The sequence below is a fragment of the Filicampus tigris genome, chromosome 15 (assembly GCF_054856515.1).
Source record: "Filicampus tigris isolate MCC_2025a chromosome 15, RoL_Ftig_1.0, whole genome shotgun sequence".
Classification (NCBI taxonomy): Eukaryota; Metazoa; Chordata; class Actinopteri; order Syngnathiformes; family Syngnathidae; genus Filicampus; species Filicampus tigris.
This window is the reverse complement of record NC_141231.1, coordinates 19,972,701-19,987,652: the sequence shown is the minus strand read 5'-3', so window position 1 is coordinate 19,987,652 and position 14,952 is coordinate 19,972,701. Positions and strand designations below refer to the sequence as shown.

Here is a 14,952-nt window from a genome sequence, read left to right as displayed (position 1 = left end):
GGTGACATGACATATCGTGCAATCGGGCAATATTGTGATGGATTTTTCCCATATGGCCCAGCCAGCCAGCCAGCCAGCCAGCGCTACTTTGAAATTCCCCTCGACATGTTTTTGTTGACGATGTCATCGCGTGCGGGCTTGTCAGGTCAGAGGCAAGCGGGACAGGATGTCGGCGGGGGCGTCGTACGACCAGCTGCTGAGGCAGGTGGAGGTGCTGAAGATGGAGAACTCCAACCTGCGCCAGGAGCTGCAGGACAACTCCAACCACCTCACCAAACTGGAGACTGAGGCGTCCAACATGAAGGTGGGTGTACCGGCGCGTCGTCGAGTGCCGCTCAAGTCAAGCGGCCTTGATTGGAGGACCCGATATTGAGCAAAAAAAACCCCACAATTTCCTCAATTGTAATATTACGAGCAAATAAGGATGTCAGAATAAAGTCCGCCATTTTGGCTGAAGAACTTCAGATTACACATCAAGGAGGTTGCAATGTTAGGGGCAGTTCATCCAAGTCCATTGATTTGGTACTCGATTAGTTGTCGCCCATCGGCTTCGATCTTGACAACAAGTCCGCTTTTCTGACTGTCAATAGTCTGGGAAAGAAAGGAGCGCCCCGTGAAGAAAAGTAAGGCGGTGGCCAGATGGTGGCAGGTCTCGCTTCCATTTCAGTCGTCGGAATGGAAGTGCTCAAAGTCTTGACTTGTCGCAAGCCTGAAACGAGTCAGGCCACTTGCAGGGGAAAGAAAACCCCCCCGTCCTTGGTGACGTTGATTTTGCCCTTTTTGCGCACGCCCTCCTTCTATCCGTCACTTTTTCCTGCTTCCCGCCCGGGCACGCGCACAATGTCTCCACATCCTGTTTCCTGGCTGCTCGGCGGCGTCGCCGCCGCCTTGGCTCGCGCGGTGCCGGTGTTGCCGCCGCCGTTCGGCACCATGACGCTGTCCGAACGCTGTCGCTTGATTGTGGTGAGTCGCTTGCATTTGTCCTTGTATGACGCGCGGCTGCGTTTTGGAATTGATGACGCGCTGTGTGTTTTCGGCGTCGCCAGTGGTTGTCGTCGTTTGCACGCGCTCACCCGACTTTTTTGTTTGTTCCTTCCATCGTGTCAACACGTTGGAGTCTACTACCCCCTGCCGCCGGACCGACCGTGCATTTTTTTGGAGGCGTCGAGAAGCCAACATGCGCACGTAGCGCGTTCGCCGCCAGCTTCCTGATCGATTTGGCGGTCCGATGAAATGCATCGTTTCGTCATCTCGGTCCCCTTTGTAGCGGGCACCATATCCACTGCTGCGGCTGTCGTTTTGTTGGTTGCTCGGCAGTAAAAGGGCCCACCGGAATGGGCCGTAAAAGGCGGCGGAAATCGGGCCCCGCGGTGTCCTCGTCGGTATCGGCCGTGGCGCCGCCCCCCCGGCTAGGAGTGAAAGCGCAACACCTTTTCCAAACGACGCGTGTGAGTGGCGCGGAAGTGTAAAGGCAAACCGCGCGTGGCGTTTCAGGGAAATAAGTCAATGGGAAGCAAATGGCTCCATCAACCTCGGTGCACATTTTCTACTAGTGATGTCTGAAAAAATGGAAACTAGTTTTCTTAAAGTTGAATTTGAGTGTAGTCTATGAAATCTAACAGATGTTCACAAGTGTTTCACGCTGTTTCAAAGCTTATTTTGTGAGCAAGCAGATGCCGATATTGTGGATAAACGACACCTTTTTAAAAATGTGACGTTCTTTTGTCAGCTTTTGGAGGTATTTTTGTGGTTTGGGGCTGTGGCGCGCATTCTGGAAGTCCAACTGTAGGTGCCGTGACAACACTAGTCCCAACGTTCATCGGGTGCCGCTAAAGTTGACAGAGGCAAACCGGACGCTTTGTTGTGGTGGCGGTTGAGGCCACGCCCACTCGACTCTCACCCCGGAAGTCGTGTTTGTCTTCCTCCGACCCAGGAAGTGCTGAAGCAGCTCCAGGGCACCATAGAAGAAGACACGGAGGAGGCGTCCGGCTCTCAGCTGGAGCTCATCGTCAGACTGAAAGGTGACGGCGCCCGTCTTTTCAAAGTTGCGCTTGCCAACTGACAGGAGGCGGGGCCAGCGAGCGGCACGGGCTGAAGGCTGGCTCCAGACGGGGAACTTGCTGGTGTAATCCCGAGCGCAAAGGCCACTGGGAATCGCTCGCCCGACAGCCATTTTCAGCATCTGTGATCAAAATGGGCCTTGTTTATTAACTTGCTGCAGTAAATATTCTCCAATTTGCGTGGTCCTCGGTGAACCGTCGTTAGCGAGAGAGCCGCGCCTTTCGTTCGGGGCCGATAACGATCGCGCGTCGGTCGAGCGTGCCGGCGGCAACCCACGTTTGGAGCCGAGATTCATTTGCGGAAAAAAGGAAAGCGTCGGCGTCAAACTTAGTTGAAACGTCTTTAAACTTGAAATGTTTCTTCATCCATTTTTCAGATTTGCATCACGTAGATTTGTATTATCATAAATGTTTGCCAATCTCCGTACATCTTTGTTGTCAAATTGTAAGAAAAAGTTCAGGGAGCTGCCAGGGTCACCAGCGTGACTCGAAAAGTTCAACGAAAACGTCAGCAATAGCTCCACATCGTTTTCAAAAGTCCTCCCAAATTTCCAAATGGCAGAAATGTTCAAAGGTCACTTGTCTTTGTTTCAAGACATTGTTCCTTGTAAGTTGACGCCGTTTTAAAGGGCGTTTTTTTCTGGGCCATCCGATTTTTCAAACGGGCCGATCGATATCGGTCAAAATGCCGAATCCGGTCAATCGCGGGCCTATCCCTCACCGTGGCCGTTTTTGGGCGGGACGCCGCGGACCGAAGCGCTAGCAGAATCCTCCCCGTGACTTTGTGTTTGCGCACGCCCCGAAAATGTCCTCCCCTTTTGCCAGCCCCAGTGTCCTTGTCCTCGGTGTCCTTGTCCTCGGTGTCCTTGTCCTCAGTGTCCTTGTCCTTGCGCAGAGATGAGCCTGGAGCCCGCCGGCTGCCAGGGCCGGCCCAGGCCTCCGCTGGCGCCCTCCTCTTCGTCCGGCTCGGCGTCGGCCGCGCGGAGGGGGCCGCCGGCGCCCAGAGACGGCCACGAGCGCTGCCTGGAGGAGCTGGAGAAGGAGAGGTGGGTGGGCGGGCTGGCGAGATCGCGGCCGGGCGATCTCAGCACAGTCTGGAAGCGCCTCCTTGACTCAAACTCACTCTGCTCTCTGCCGCCGACAGAGCTCTCTTATTGGCTGAGCTGGAGAAGGAGGAGAAGGAGAAAGGCTGGTACTACGCTCAACTTCTCAACCTGACCAAGAGGATCGACAGTCTGCCTCTCAGCGAAAATGTAAGCGCCCCCCCCACCCCCCGTTCTATTTTGGCAGAGAGAGGGAAAAAGACGCTTCAGCCACAAGTTTACATACAGTATAAGAAAAAGGCCCCAAAAGACTCATACACTTCTCTGGTTTTAGGGCTATTGGGGTCACCAAAATGATTTCCATTTTCCGAAATGTCAGAATATTGAGAGAAGGACTTTTTATTTATTTATTTTTTTCCCCCATCAGTTGGTGGATACCTCCCATGCTGTCGCCATGTCTGTGGAGGCCAACATTTGAGTTGGTGGAAATCCAATGACAATTGCAACCAATCCACTCCACCATTACAAAATTGCCATCGTGGTGAAAAAGGATCATTCACATGCATTTCCATCCAAGGTTTACACAAGGAAGTCCCACTTTAATTTATACATTGGCGCCGTTTTTTACATTTGATCATAACCGATTGGATCAATTTTGTCGGGTCCAAGAGGAACTGACTTGCAATTGTCTTTCTATTTTTGATGTTGAAACATTGCCTCGTACGCAAAAAGAAATGATCGTTTGAATCATCGTGATTTCAATTCTGATCCAAATAGTCATGCTGAATATTTTTTTTCATCGCGGAGGAGCCTGACACGCTGCCGCTTTGCGGAACATTGTGAGAAAGTCCGAAAGAAAAGCGTCACTGGATGCCGAGAAGCTGCCGGAAAGATTCGTCACGGTGATTTTGCTCGAAATCCCGATGATTCAAACAATCGCTTCTTTTTGGGTGCAAAACAAGAAGAAATGTCAACGTAAAAGACGTCAATTTCTCAGGAAAAAAAGAAAATGAGTTAACACATTTTTTACAAAAGGTGTAAATGTATGATTTCCTTGTGTAAAAAAAAAACAACAAAAAAAGTGGGATTGCGTTGCATAGGAATAATGTATTTTTTTTTTCGTTTTTAGTGTAATCATCGTAATTGTCATTGACTTTCTGGATAGGCTGACATCCCCTACCTTTGGGTGTCGTGAAGGTCTACTTGTCTATCGTCTATTGCGTGCGTGCGTGCGTTTTCAGTTCACGCTGCAGACGGACATGAGTCGTCGTCAGCTGGAGTTTGAGGCTCGCCAGATCCACGCCGCCATGGAGGAGCAGCTGGGCCCCCGTCAGGAGATGGAGAAGCGAGCCGAGGTCCGTCGCGGGCGCTGGCACTGCCGCTCTCCCTTTTGTGTGCCTTCCGCTCTAAAAGTGCGCGTTTGCAGGCTCGCACGGCTCGTATCCACCAGATCGAGAGAGACGTGGCCAAGCTGGGAGCTCGACTGCAGGTAGCCCGTCGCTTGGAGGCGGCGTCTCGGAAGCCTCGGAGGCCTCGGAAGCCTCGGAGGCGGCGCCTCCGCCTAGCGCGCTCATCTCCTTTGCCGCTGCTCTGTGCAGGTGGAAGCCTTTCAGGGTTCCGGTGAGGGCGGCGGCGGTCTGGGGGTGTCGCAGGTCAGTTGTGAAACAGCTTGATGTGATTCGCCTTTGTGATGACAAGCAGATCCCCCTAGGTGGCGGCGTTGCAACGCTTTGGAGTGAGCTGCCCCTTTGAAAGTCATAAGAGCCCTCAGCCGAGTGGGCGGGGGGGGGGGTGGTAGTCGGGGGCCTTGAGCAGAAGGACGGAGGGAGACGACCGAGAGAACGTCGATGTAAAAGAATCGATATGGAAATTTTGATCACAAAATGGATTTGAAATGGTCAAATCCATTGTACGTCGATTTGTTTTCATGTTTAGATCCGGCACAAGCAAAACACTGATAAGACAAAAATGACGTTAAACAGTCAAAATGATGAGTTTGTGTGCAGTCTCAAACAGTTATTGTTTGTAACAAGGGTAAAATGTAGATGATAGAATAACATCTTTTAGTTTTAAAATGAGTCAGTCATTTTGTTCAGTCCAATTGAAATCGGAAAGTGAAAATCAAATGGAGACTTGAGCGAATTGTTACGTCCCTAGTTAGCAGCCAAGAACAACATGGGTGCCCCGCCAGTCTGTTCTGAAAGTAAGAATGGTAGTAACATTTTAGCACGGTACACGTTTCTTCATGTATCAAATGTGTATTTCGTTTGAAAATTCATCGCATCAAACTGAGCCATACCATATCTATCCAACGGAAATCTCACTGAACCGAATGGAATCGAAGCGTCCTTGAATCGTTTCGCCCCGAACATGTGCGCACGCCTATGGGATGGCGAGATGCACGGTCCTCCAATTGCAGGCGGAAAGAGCAAAGGGTGAATCCCAAGCCAGCCTTGACGTGTGCCCCATTGGTCCGCAGAACGCCGCCGCCGCCGCCGCCAGATTGGAGCACGAGCCGGCCGCTGAGACGGCCTACCCCGCGCCTCGGCGAATCACCAGCCACCTGGGAACAAAGGTGAGCCCCCGCCCGGCGACGGCGCCGCGGTCCGGCGAGGCGCCGTTAAGGGCCGGTGTCTCCCCCCCGCAGGTGGAGATGGTGTACAGCCTTCTGTCCATGCTGGGGACGCACGACAAGGACGACATGTCGCGCACGCTGCTGGCCATGTCCAGCTCGCAGGACTCGTGCATCGCCATGCGCCAGTCGGGCTGCCTGCCGCTGCTCATCCAGCTGCTGCACGGCAACGACAAGGACTCGCTGTTGCTAGGTGGCGGCCGGCGGCCATGGGCCAGGCGCTCCCGGCGCTCCCGGCGCTCCCGGCGCTCCTCTCCTCACGTCCTGCTCTTGTGGCCTAGGTAACTCGCGCGGCAGCAAGGAGGCCCGCGCCCGCGCCTCGGCCGCGCTGCACAACATCGTGCACAGTCAGCCGGACGACAAGCGGGGGCGGCGGGAGATCCGCGTGCTCCACCTGCTGGAGCAGGTGCGCCATTACTGCGAGGCCTGCTGGAGCTGGCAGGAGAACCACGAGAGGGGCGTGGAGCAGGACCACAACCCCAGTGAGTGGGCCGGCTTGGGCGGGAGAACTGCTCCGGCGTGTGTCTGTGTTGACGTGCGTGTCCCTACGTGTGGCAGTGCCCTCGCCCGTCGACCACCAGATCTGTCCCGCCGTCTGCGTCCTCATGAAACTTTCCTTCGACGAGGAACATCGACACGCCATGAACGAGCTTGGTGAGCTACGTCATAATGCCTTGCTCAGAGACTCCAAAGAGGTTTTTCCTTTGCCGGCGAGCCCTTTGGTTTTGAGCTCACTCACTGTGAGCAGCCCAAACTTGAGCCGGCGACGCGTGGCAGCCTACGGCCGTTAAGCTTGGCCTTTGAGTCGCCCTCTGGCCGCACGTTATTCTCAAGCGCGGCCAAAAGGCCCCACGGTGGAATGACCGAGGTTATTATCGCTGATGAAAACCAACCAAACGGGTGAAGCTCAGATGACAAAAGCAGCAACATGCCGGGAAAGGAAATACGTGATGTTGTAAACGATAACTCTCCGGCGCTCCCTTTCGCTTTGGTAACAAGCCAGCTGCCGCGAGCTTTCCTTTGTTCTCTTTCTCGAATCCGGCTGTCCGTTTGATCGTACCTGTATGTTACTTGTTGATGGTTGTTTTCCTGGTTGTTTGTTTGTATCCATAAAAGGGACCCTTCGTTCGGACCAGCCTGTATCTATAAAAACAAGACTGGTGAACAGCCAAACAAGGCCTTTTCAACTCACCCTATTGAAAAGTCCCAAACTCGCTGTAAGGGGATTTGGAAAAGCCAAAGATGGGGCCAGTCCAATTGAAATAAGAACGATGGAGCGTGTGCTGCAAAATGCCAGCGGCCATTGCAGCAGGCAGCCGCGGCGTTGAGCCCTTGTGCTCAGCCAGCTAACTCGCCGCCAACTGTGCGTGTGCGCCGGCGCTGGCCGGCTCAGGTGGTCTGCAGGCGGTGGCGGAGCTGCTGCAGGTGGACTGCGAGATGTTGGGCCTGAGCGGCGACCACTACAGCGTCACGCTGCGCCGCTACGCCGGCATGGCGCTCACCAACCTGACCTTTGGAGATGTGGCCAACAAGGTTCGGGCGCACCCTTGCACGTCCGTCAGGGATGGAACGATTCATCGAAAATCTCAACAGTTCAACTGCTTGAAAATATGCCTCGAGGTCCAAAAAAAAAAAAAAAAATTTGAAAGAATCAATATTGACGTCTAGATCGCAAAAGGATTTGTGATGATGACAGTCATATCTATTCTACCTTTATTCATTTTCATGTTTAGTTCTGGTGCAAACAGAACACTGATGAGCCACAAAATGCCGTTCAACAGTCCAAATGATTAGTTCCTTCAAGTTTTCTTTTGTACGGTTACAAAAAGTTACTGCTTGTAAGAAGGGCAAAACGTAGAGGCAGAAATAAAAACATTTTGTTTTCAAATGAGTCATTCACGTCGTTTGAAAATTAAAATCGGGAGCTGAAAATGGAGGAAAAAAGAAATGGAAATGGGGGATTGAAAATGGAATCGAGGCTCAAGTGAATCGTTACATCCCTAGCGTCGATACCTTTGACTTGTACGCGGTGGTTTCAGTCCCTTGCCTTTTGCGCCCATCAGGCCACGCTGTGCTCCATGAAGGGCTGCATGCGCGCCATGGTCACGCAGCTCAAGTCTGAGAGCGAAGACCTGCAGCAGGTGCGCCCGCCGTCCGTCCGTCTCGCCGTTTTTGTGGCCAGCCGCGTCGAGCCCTGGTGTCATTCGCCCGGCAGGTGATCGCCAGCGTGCTGAGGAACCTGTCGTGGCGAGCGGACGTCAGCAGCAAGAAGACGCTGAGGGAGGTGGGCAGCGTGCGGGCCCTCATGGGCTGCGCCTTGGACGTCCACAAGGTGAGTGACGGGGGGCCGGCGGCGTGCCAAATGCCCGGCAACGTGAGCGTCTTGCCCGGGCAGGAGTCCACGCTCAAGTCGGTCCTGAGCGCGCTGTGGAACCTGTCGGCGCACTGCACGGAGAACAAGGCCGACATCTGCTCGGTGGACGGCGCGCTGGCCTTCCTGGTGGGAACGCTGACGCACCGCAGCCACACCAACACCTTGGCTATCATCGAGAGCGGCGGCGGCATCCTGAGGAACGTCTCCAGCCTCATCGCCACCAACGAGGCGTACAGGTGAGCCGGCTCGTCCGCCCGCGGCGCCGCGCGCAGGCCGGCATCGATCGATCGATCGATCGATCGACCGACCGACCGACCGACCGACCGACCGACCGACCGACCGACCGACCGACCGACATCGACCGACCGCACCTATCGTTGCAGACACGTCCTGCGGGAGCACGGCTGCCTGCCCACGCTGCTGCAGCATCTCAAGTCGCACAGCCTGACCATCGTGTCCAACGCCTGCGGAACCCTCTGGAACCTTTCGGCGCGCGACGCCAAGGATCAGGAGGCCTTGTGGGAGCTGGGCGCCGTGGGAATGCTGCGGAACCTCATCCATTCCCGCCACAAGATGATCGCCATGGGCAGCGCCGCCGCCCTGCGCAACCTGATGGCCAACCGGCCGGCTCGCTACAAGGACGCCAGCGTGGTGTCGCCGGGCGCCGGGGCGCCCTCGCTGCACGCCCGCAAGCAGAAGGCGCTCTTCAAGGAGCTGGACGCTCAGCAGCTGTCGGAGACTTTCGACAACATCGACAACCTCAGCCCCAAGGCTCCGCACAGGAAGGGGCGGGGCTGCAACGCCGGCGCCGGCCGCGGCTCCTACGCCAACACGCCCGTTCTGTCCAGTCCCAAAACCGCCGAAGGCTTGAAGCGAAGCGCGGACGACGCGGCCTACGCGCGGCCCGTCTTTGCCGCCAACGTGCGAGCGTCCAGCGACAGCCTCAACAGCGTCACCAGCGCCGACGGCTACGGCAACCGCGGCAAAACCAAACCGTCGTCAGAACCGCTCTGCGCTCCGGATGACAGCGGCGGCAACAGGTGCTGCGTCTACAGGAAATACCCGGCCGACCTGGCTCACAAGATTCGCAGCGTCAACCACATGGCGGACGACGACGGCGCCGAGGTGGACACGCCCATCAACTACAGCCTCAAGTACTCGGACGAGCAGCTGAATTCCGGCAGGCAGAGTCCGAGCCACCGCGACAGGGCCGAGGCCGCCGCCGACGACGACGACGTCGACGACGACGGGCAGGCCGGCGTTCTGAGGATGAGGAGTGACGGCGCCGCCTGCGTCGCGGTCAACGGTCGCGTGCCGCCGGCGCCGACCTCGCGTTATCTCGCCGCGGCGGCGACCAACTACGGGGACAGGGACAGGGACAGGGACGCCGCGCCCGAGCAGCCCATCGACTACAGCCTCAAATACGGCGACGCTTCACGCAAGCCTCTCTTTAAGAGCGATGACGCCCCGGAGAGCGGCCGCTCGCCGCCCCCGGCCTCCTCCTCCTCCTCCGCTGCTAAGCCGCGCCCGGCGCACCTGCCGCCTAAAGGTCACCAGGAGTCGACGCAGACATACTGCGTGGAGGACACGCCCATCTGCTTCTCTGGAGGAAGCTCTCTGTCCTCGCTCTCGCCGGAGGAAGAGGAGGAGGACGCCGACGCGGTGGCGAGGAAGAGGCGAGGGGCCGCCGACGAGCGGCAGGAGCAGCGGCGACGCCGGCAGCAGCAGCAGCAGCAGCAGCACAAGGAAGTGGAGAGCCGGACGGCCGCCGCTCCCGCCGCACGAGGACGGCGCGCCCACCACCACGCTCACGCCCACCACCCTCCGGCGACCTCGGGCGCCCGCACCCCGAAAAGCCCGCCGGAGCAGCCGTACGCTCAGGAGACGCCGCTCATGTTCAGCCGCTGCACGTCGGTCAGCTCCCTGGACAGCTTCTCCACGTCATCCATCGCCAGCTCGGTGCGCTCCAGCGAGCCGTGCAGCGGCATGCCCAGCGGCGTGGTCAGCCCCAGCGACCTGCCCGACAGCCCCGGCCAAACCATGCCCCCCAGCCGGGCCAAGACCCCCCCTCCGCAGGCGCCGCCGCCGCCGCCCCTGACCCCCCCGCCGCCGCCGCCGCCGCCTCTCGCCAAGAGCGCCGAGGAGCAGAAGGCCGCCGCCAAGAAGGAGACGGAGGAGAGCAGCGCCGACATCCTGCTGCACTTTGCCACCGAGAGCACGCCGCGCGGCTTCTCCTACGCCTCCAGTCTGAGCGCGCTCAGTCTGGACGAGCCCTTCATCGCCGCCGACACCGAGCCCGATGACGGCCAGCTTCTCCGGCCGGACGGAGCGGCGTCGGCGCCGGGAGCGCAGGAGTCGGACGACGACGACACTCAGATCCTGGAGGCGTGCATCATCATGGCCATGCCCAAGTCGTCACGGAAACCAAAGAAGCCACAACAGCAAGGCAAAGCCAGCCAGCTTCCCGTCTACAAGCTCCTCCCCCCGCAGAGGAAGGAGCCGCCGCCGCCGCCACCGGCCGAGGAGGTCCCGCGAGTCTACTGCGTGGAGGGGACGCCGCTCAACTTTTCCACCGCCACGTCCCTCAGCGACCTCACCATCGACTCGCCGCCCAACGAGCGGGCCGCCGCCGCCGCGCCCACCGCCGCGCCCGCCGCCGCCGCCGCCGCCGCCGCCTCCTCCTCCTCGCAGGCACGCCGCACCGGACTCCCGGAGGGCGAGAACGGCGACGACATCCTGGCCGAGTGCATCAGCGCCGCCATGCCCAAAGCCAAACCCAGGAAGCCCGTTCGAGCGTCCTCCGGAGGAGAGCCGGTCCAACCCCCTCCTCGGCCGGCCCCGCCCCTTTTCAGCCCCCAGCAGCACAAGAAGCCCGCCGGCCGTCCCTCGTCCGCCGCGCCGCTCAAGCCGACGTCGCCGGTGAAGCCGACCCAGCGCGCGGCCTCGGCCAAAGTCAAGCCGGGCTTCGCCTTGGACTCGCCGCATCACTACACCCCCATCGAGGGCACGCCCTGCTGCTTCTCCCGCAACGACTCGCTGAGCTCGCTCGACTTCGACGACGACGACGACCGCAAGCGCGACGAGGACGGCAAACGGGATGAAGAGCGGAAGCGGCGCGAGCGAGACAAAAAAGCAGCGGCGGCCGTCGGCCCTCAAAGCAAAGCCGGCGCCAACCCGCCCGCCTTGGACGAGAAGCAGAAGTTCGCCATCGAGGACACGCCCGTCTGCTTCTCCAGGAACTCGTCCCTCAGTTCGCTGAGCGACATCGACCAGGAGAACAACAACAACGAGTTGCCGCGGCCGGCGGATGACGACGACGCCGCCGCCGCCGCCCCCGCCGCCGCCGCGCCGGCTCGGGCGCACGCCAAAGCGCGCTTGTGCGGCTACACGCCCAAAGCCTTTCACGTGGAGGACACGCCCGTCTGCTTCTCCAGGAACTCCTCGCTTAGCTCGCTCAGCATCGACTCTGAAGACGACCTCCTGCAGGAGTGCATCAGCTCCGCCATGCCCAAGAAAAAGAAAAAGACTGCCGCCCCCGCCGCCGCGCCGCTTCCTGCGCCCAAAGAGGACCGCCACCACCACGACGTCCTAGCTGAAGAGGTACCGCGGAGCCCCGCCTCCCCCGACTCGGAGTCCTTCGACTGGAAGGCCATACAAGAAGGCGCCAACTCCATTGTCAGCAGCCTCAACGCCGCCGCGTCGCTGTCCCGCCAAGAGTCGTCAGACTCCGATTCCGTGCTGTCGCTCAGATCTGCGGGCTCGCCCTTCCGCCTGACGCCGCCCACCAGCTCCGCCCCAGAGGAGGGGGCGGAGTCCAAGCAAGGCGCCAGGGTGCTCAAACCGTCTGCGGACGACAAAAAGAAGAAGGACGGAGCTGAAGAGGAGGAGCTGAAGGCGGTGAGGGGTGGAAAGAAGGTGTACCGGAGTCTCATTACCGGCAAGCCCAGGACCGAGCTAGCGGCCAGGGGGAGGAGCAAACCCAGAGCCGCCGCCGCCGCCAAAGCGCCAGGAAGCGGCGACTCGTCGCGGGATTCCACGCCGTCGCGTTCCTCTCAGAGAGGCGGGAGACCCTCGCAGCTGCCGCGCACGGCGTCGCCGGCCGCCCAAAAAGCCGCCGCCAAACCTGCCGCCGCCGCCGCCGCAGCGGCAAAGGGCGGCCCGCCCAGTGTCCCCAAGAAGGAGAAAACTGACGCAGAGAAACCCGCACTCGTCCGCCAGTCCACTTTCATCAAGGAGGCGCCCAGTCCCACGCTCAAGAGGAAGCTGGAAGAGTCCACCGCCGGCGCATCCGGGACCACGTCTCGCCGACAGGACGCTGTCCGCTCGCAATCGGAGAGCCCGTCGCGCCCTCAGGCCGCCGCGTCCTCGCGCCTGAGTCGCACGGGAACCTGGAAGCGGGAGAGCAAACATTCCAGCTCCTTGCCCCGAGTGGGCACCTGGAAGCGAACCGGAAGTTCCTCCTCGGTCCTGTCGGCCTCGTCCGAGTCCAGCGAGAAGGGCCGAAGCGAGGAGGAGGCCGGCGTCCGATCCAAGGGAACCTGGCGGCGGGCCAAGAGCGCCGGCGTGGGAGAAGCCTCGGATGGCGCCGGCCGGGCCGTCGACTCCGAGGAAGTGTGGGTGCGTCTGGAAGATTGTCCCGTCAACAACCCGCGCTCGTCGTCCTCGTGCTCCGCCCGCTCGCCCAACGCGCCGCCCGTCATCCCCGGCCACGCCCCCTCCAAAATCCCCTCTTCCTCCTCCTCCTCCTCCGCCTCCAACTTGAACCTCCGTCGCAGCTGCGACAGCCTGGATGACAAGCCGCCGCCGCCGCCGCCGCCGACTCAGCAACGCCTTCAGCAGCGTAGTGGCGCCGTGGCCGCCAGGGTCAGCCCCTTCAACTACACGCCCAGTCCCAGGAAGAGCAACCCTGACTCGGCCGCGCCGCCCGCCGGCGCGTCCTCCGCCGCCCCATCCGCCGCACCCACGCGGCCTTCGCTTATTCCCACCCCCGTCACCAAAAAGCGGGAGCCCAAGGCCAGCGAAGGAGGCGGCGGCGGCGGCGGCGAACGCGGCTCCTATATCGTCACGTCCGTGTGACGGCCACTCTACCTAAGCCCCGCCCCCATCTCTCCCCTTATTGGTCGGATTCAGCCATCAGTCAGGCTGTCGTCCGTCTTTTTCTACCACTAACGATGTGTAGCGCTTAGCTCATCTTCCCGCATGGCCCCGCCCCCCCCCGCAGACGAAGACACCATTTCGCCGATCCTGCTCGTGTGGATGTTGTTGATGTTTTCACTGACAAACACTGTAACGCCTAACTTATTAATTTAAATGTTTTTGGCAACATAAGGCAAGAATAAAAGTCAACGTTTTAGCTCTCACCACCTTTTGTCGTGCATCCTGGGAGCGCCAACGCCCTCGGGCGCCCTCCCCATAAGGGGCGGAGTTCCATCTTTGGACCTCTTTTGCTGAACTTAGAATGCAGTCAGTTGCCAAACCATGAAAATGTCCAACACCCACTGCACAAATCGACAACAGCCTTCATTGCGTCAAGACATAACCCGGTTTTAGATCGGAGGAATCGTACAGTTGGCACGGCACCGCACGCACGCACGCACGCACGCCACCAAACAAGTCTCAAAAAGTACTTGCTGGAGTACCTTGAGAGAAGAGTTGAGTGCTTTCCAAGACCTGGCTCCTATCTCCAAACAATCATCTTTCCCCATTGGCATGAATTGAATATAATTGATCCGTTGCACCCCATCCCCCCCAAAAAAAAATCATCAACAGTATTGTAGTGTATCAAAATACACTAACATTGGCCCTCCCCAATCATGGAAAATGCAAGCACATAACATGGCTGTACCTAACGTCATGTTCTTCCACCGCCTCCTGTGATGTTTCTTGGCAGTTGACGACACATTAGAAAACAATGTTCATTGATAGCACCCTTTAGGGGGTGGGTCGGCGGTATGTCTGAAGCCCACTCTTACCTCCAGTTTGGCGAGTACCTCACCGCTCCACGCTATCCTGAAATTCTCGTCTCTGTTCACTCACAAATGAACTTGTTCTGTTTGACCAATGGCCACGACTGGATACATTGCCACCTAGTGGAAGACCATGGGATTAGTTCTTCCGTGTCAACTCCGCGTCGTCGACACCGACAGATGTTTTTGCGTAGCCGTGAGGGCCATGAAGTCCAGTCATTATTCCCCATGAATATATGGGGGGCGTGGGGACACACAAATCGTTGACCATTTCAAATTGAAAAACGCAAATCAGCGGGTGATTGAATTTTTCAAACGAAAGAGAAACATACCTCCGTTAGAAGGGGGTAATGAGGGTAATGTGGGTATGGATTTAGTAAATGGGCAAACTGCACATTCCGAGGGAGGCGCGACTATGTGGTGGTCCGCTGCACACTGGAATGGTCATGTCTCTCCCATATTTTCATCAAGCGACCCTCGTGAGGATAAAAGCGGTTAAGATAAGGGTCGGATGGCTTTATTAGTGTGTGCCAAGACTTACTGTTAAATAAATGACAAAAGTGCCACCTAGTGGAAGAGAATTGGATTGTTCTGCCTGTCGTCACCACTTAATCGTGACGTTTTTCGCAACTTGGTGATTAGATTACGACGCGTTCGGACGTCAAAAATGAAGTGACGTGACATCCGTTGGAACGAAATTCTGTCGTAAACCATGGAGTCGGACTTTGCCAAATCGTTCATGACTTGTTTATTTGGGGAAAAAAGATTTTGGAAGGCTGGCTTGTGTCTGAAACGTGACAGTACACTCACATTCCATTTCCATTTTCACGTTCTCTTGTGCCACCATTATGACATCATGGCCAAAGAGAGCAAAAAT

The 14,952-nt window shown here is 58.1% G+C and overlaps 1 protein-coding gene across 2 annotated transcripts in view; it reads left to right on the top strand.

Moving 5' to 3' along the window:
- apc (APC regulator of WNT signaling pathway) overlaps positions 1-13,469 on the top strand; it is a 15,043-nt gene extending 1,574 nt beyond the window's left edge. The window contains exons 2-17 of one of the 2 annotated variants that reach the window (XM_086054365.1): positions 146-304; positions 1,934-2,021; positions 2,956-3,106; positions 3,205-3,313; positions 4,345-4,458; positions 4,530-4,592; positions 4,702-4,755; positions 5,583-5,678; positions 5,751-5,928; positions 6,017-6,217; positions 6,294-6,389; positions 7,129-7,268; positions 7,799-7,876; positions 7,951-8,067; positions 8,131-8,345; positions 8,493-13,469. In XM_086054365.1, coding sequence (XP_085910491.1) covers positions 146-304; positions 1,934-2,021; positions 2,956-3,106; positions 3,205-3,313; positions 4,345-4,458; positions 4,530-4,592; positions 4,702-4,755; positions 5,583-5,678; positions 5,751-5,928; positions 6,017-6,217; positions 6,294-6,389; positions 7,129-7,268; positions 7,799-7,876; positions 7,951-8,067; positions 8,131-8,345; positions 8,493-13,185 — 6,552 coding nt within the window. In that variant the 3' untranslated portion in view covers positions 13,186-13,469. Of the gene's footprint in view, positions 1-145; positions 305-1,933; positions 2,022-2,955; positions 3,107-3,204; positions 3,314-4,344; positions 4,459-4,529; positions 4,593-4,701; positions 4,756-5,582; positions 5,679-5,750; positions 5,929-6,016; positions 6,218-6,293; positions 6,390-7,128; positions 7,269-7,798; positions 7,877-7,950; positions 8,346-8,492 lie in introns of both variants that reach the window. The other variant, XM_086054364.1, reaches the window with a different exon arrangement.
- Positions 13,470-14,952: the final 1,483 nt, after the last annotated feature.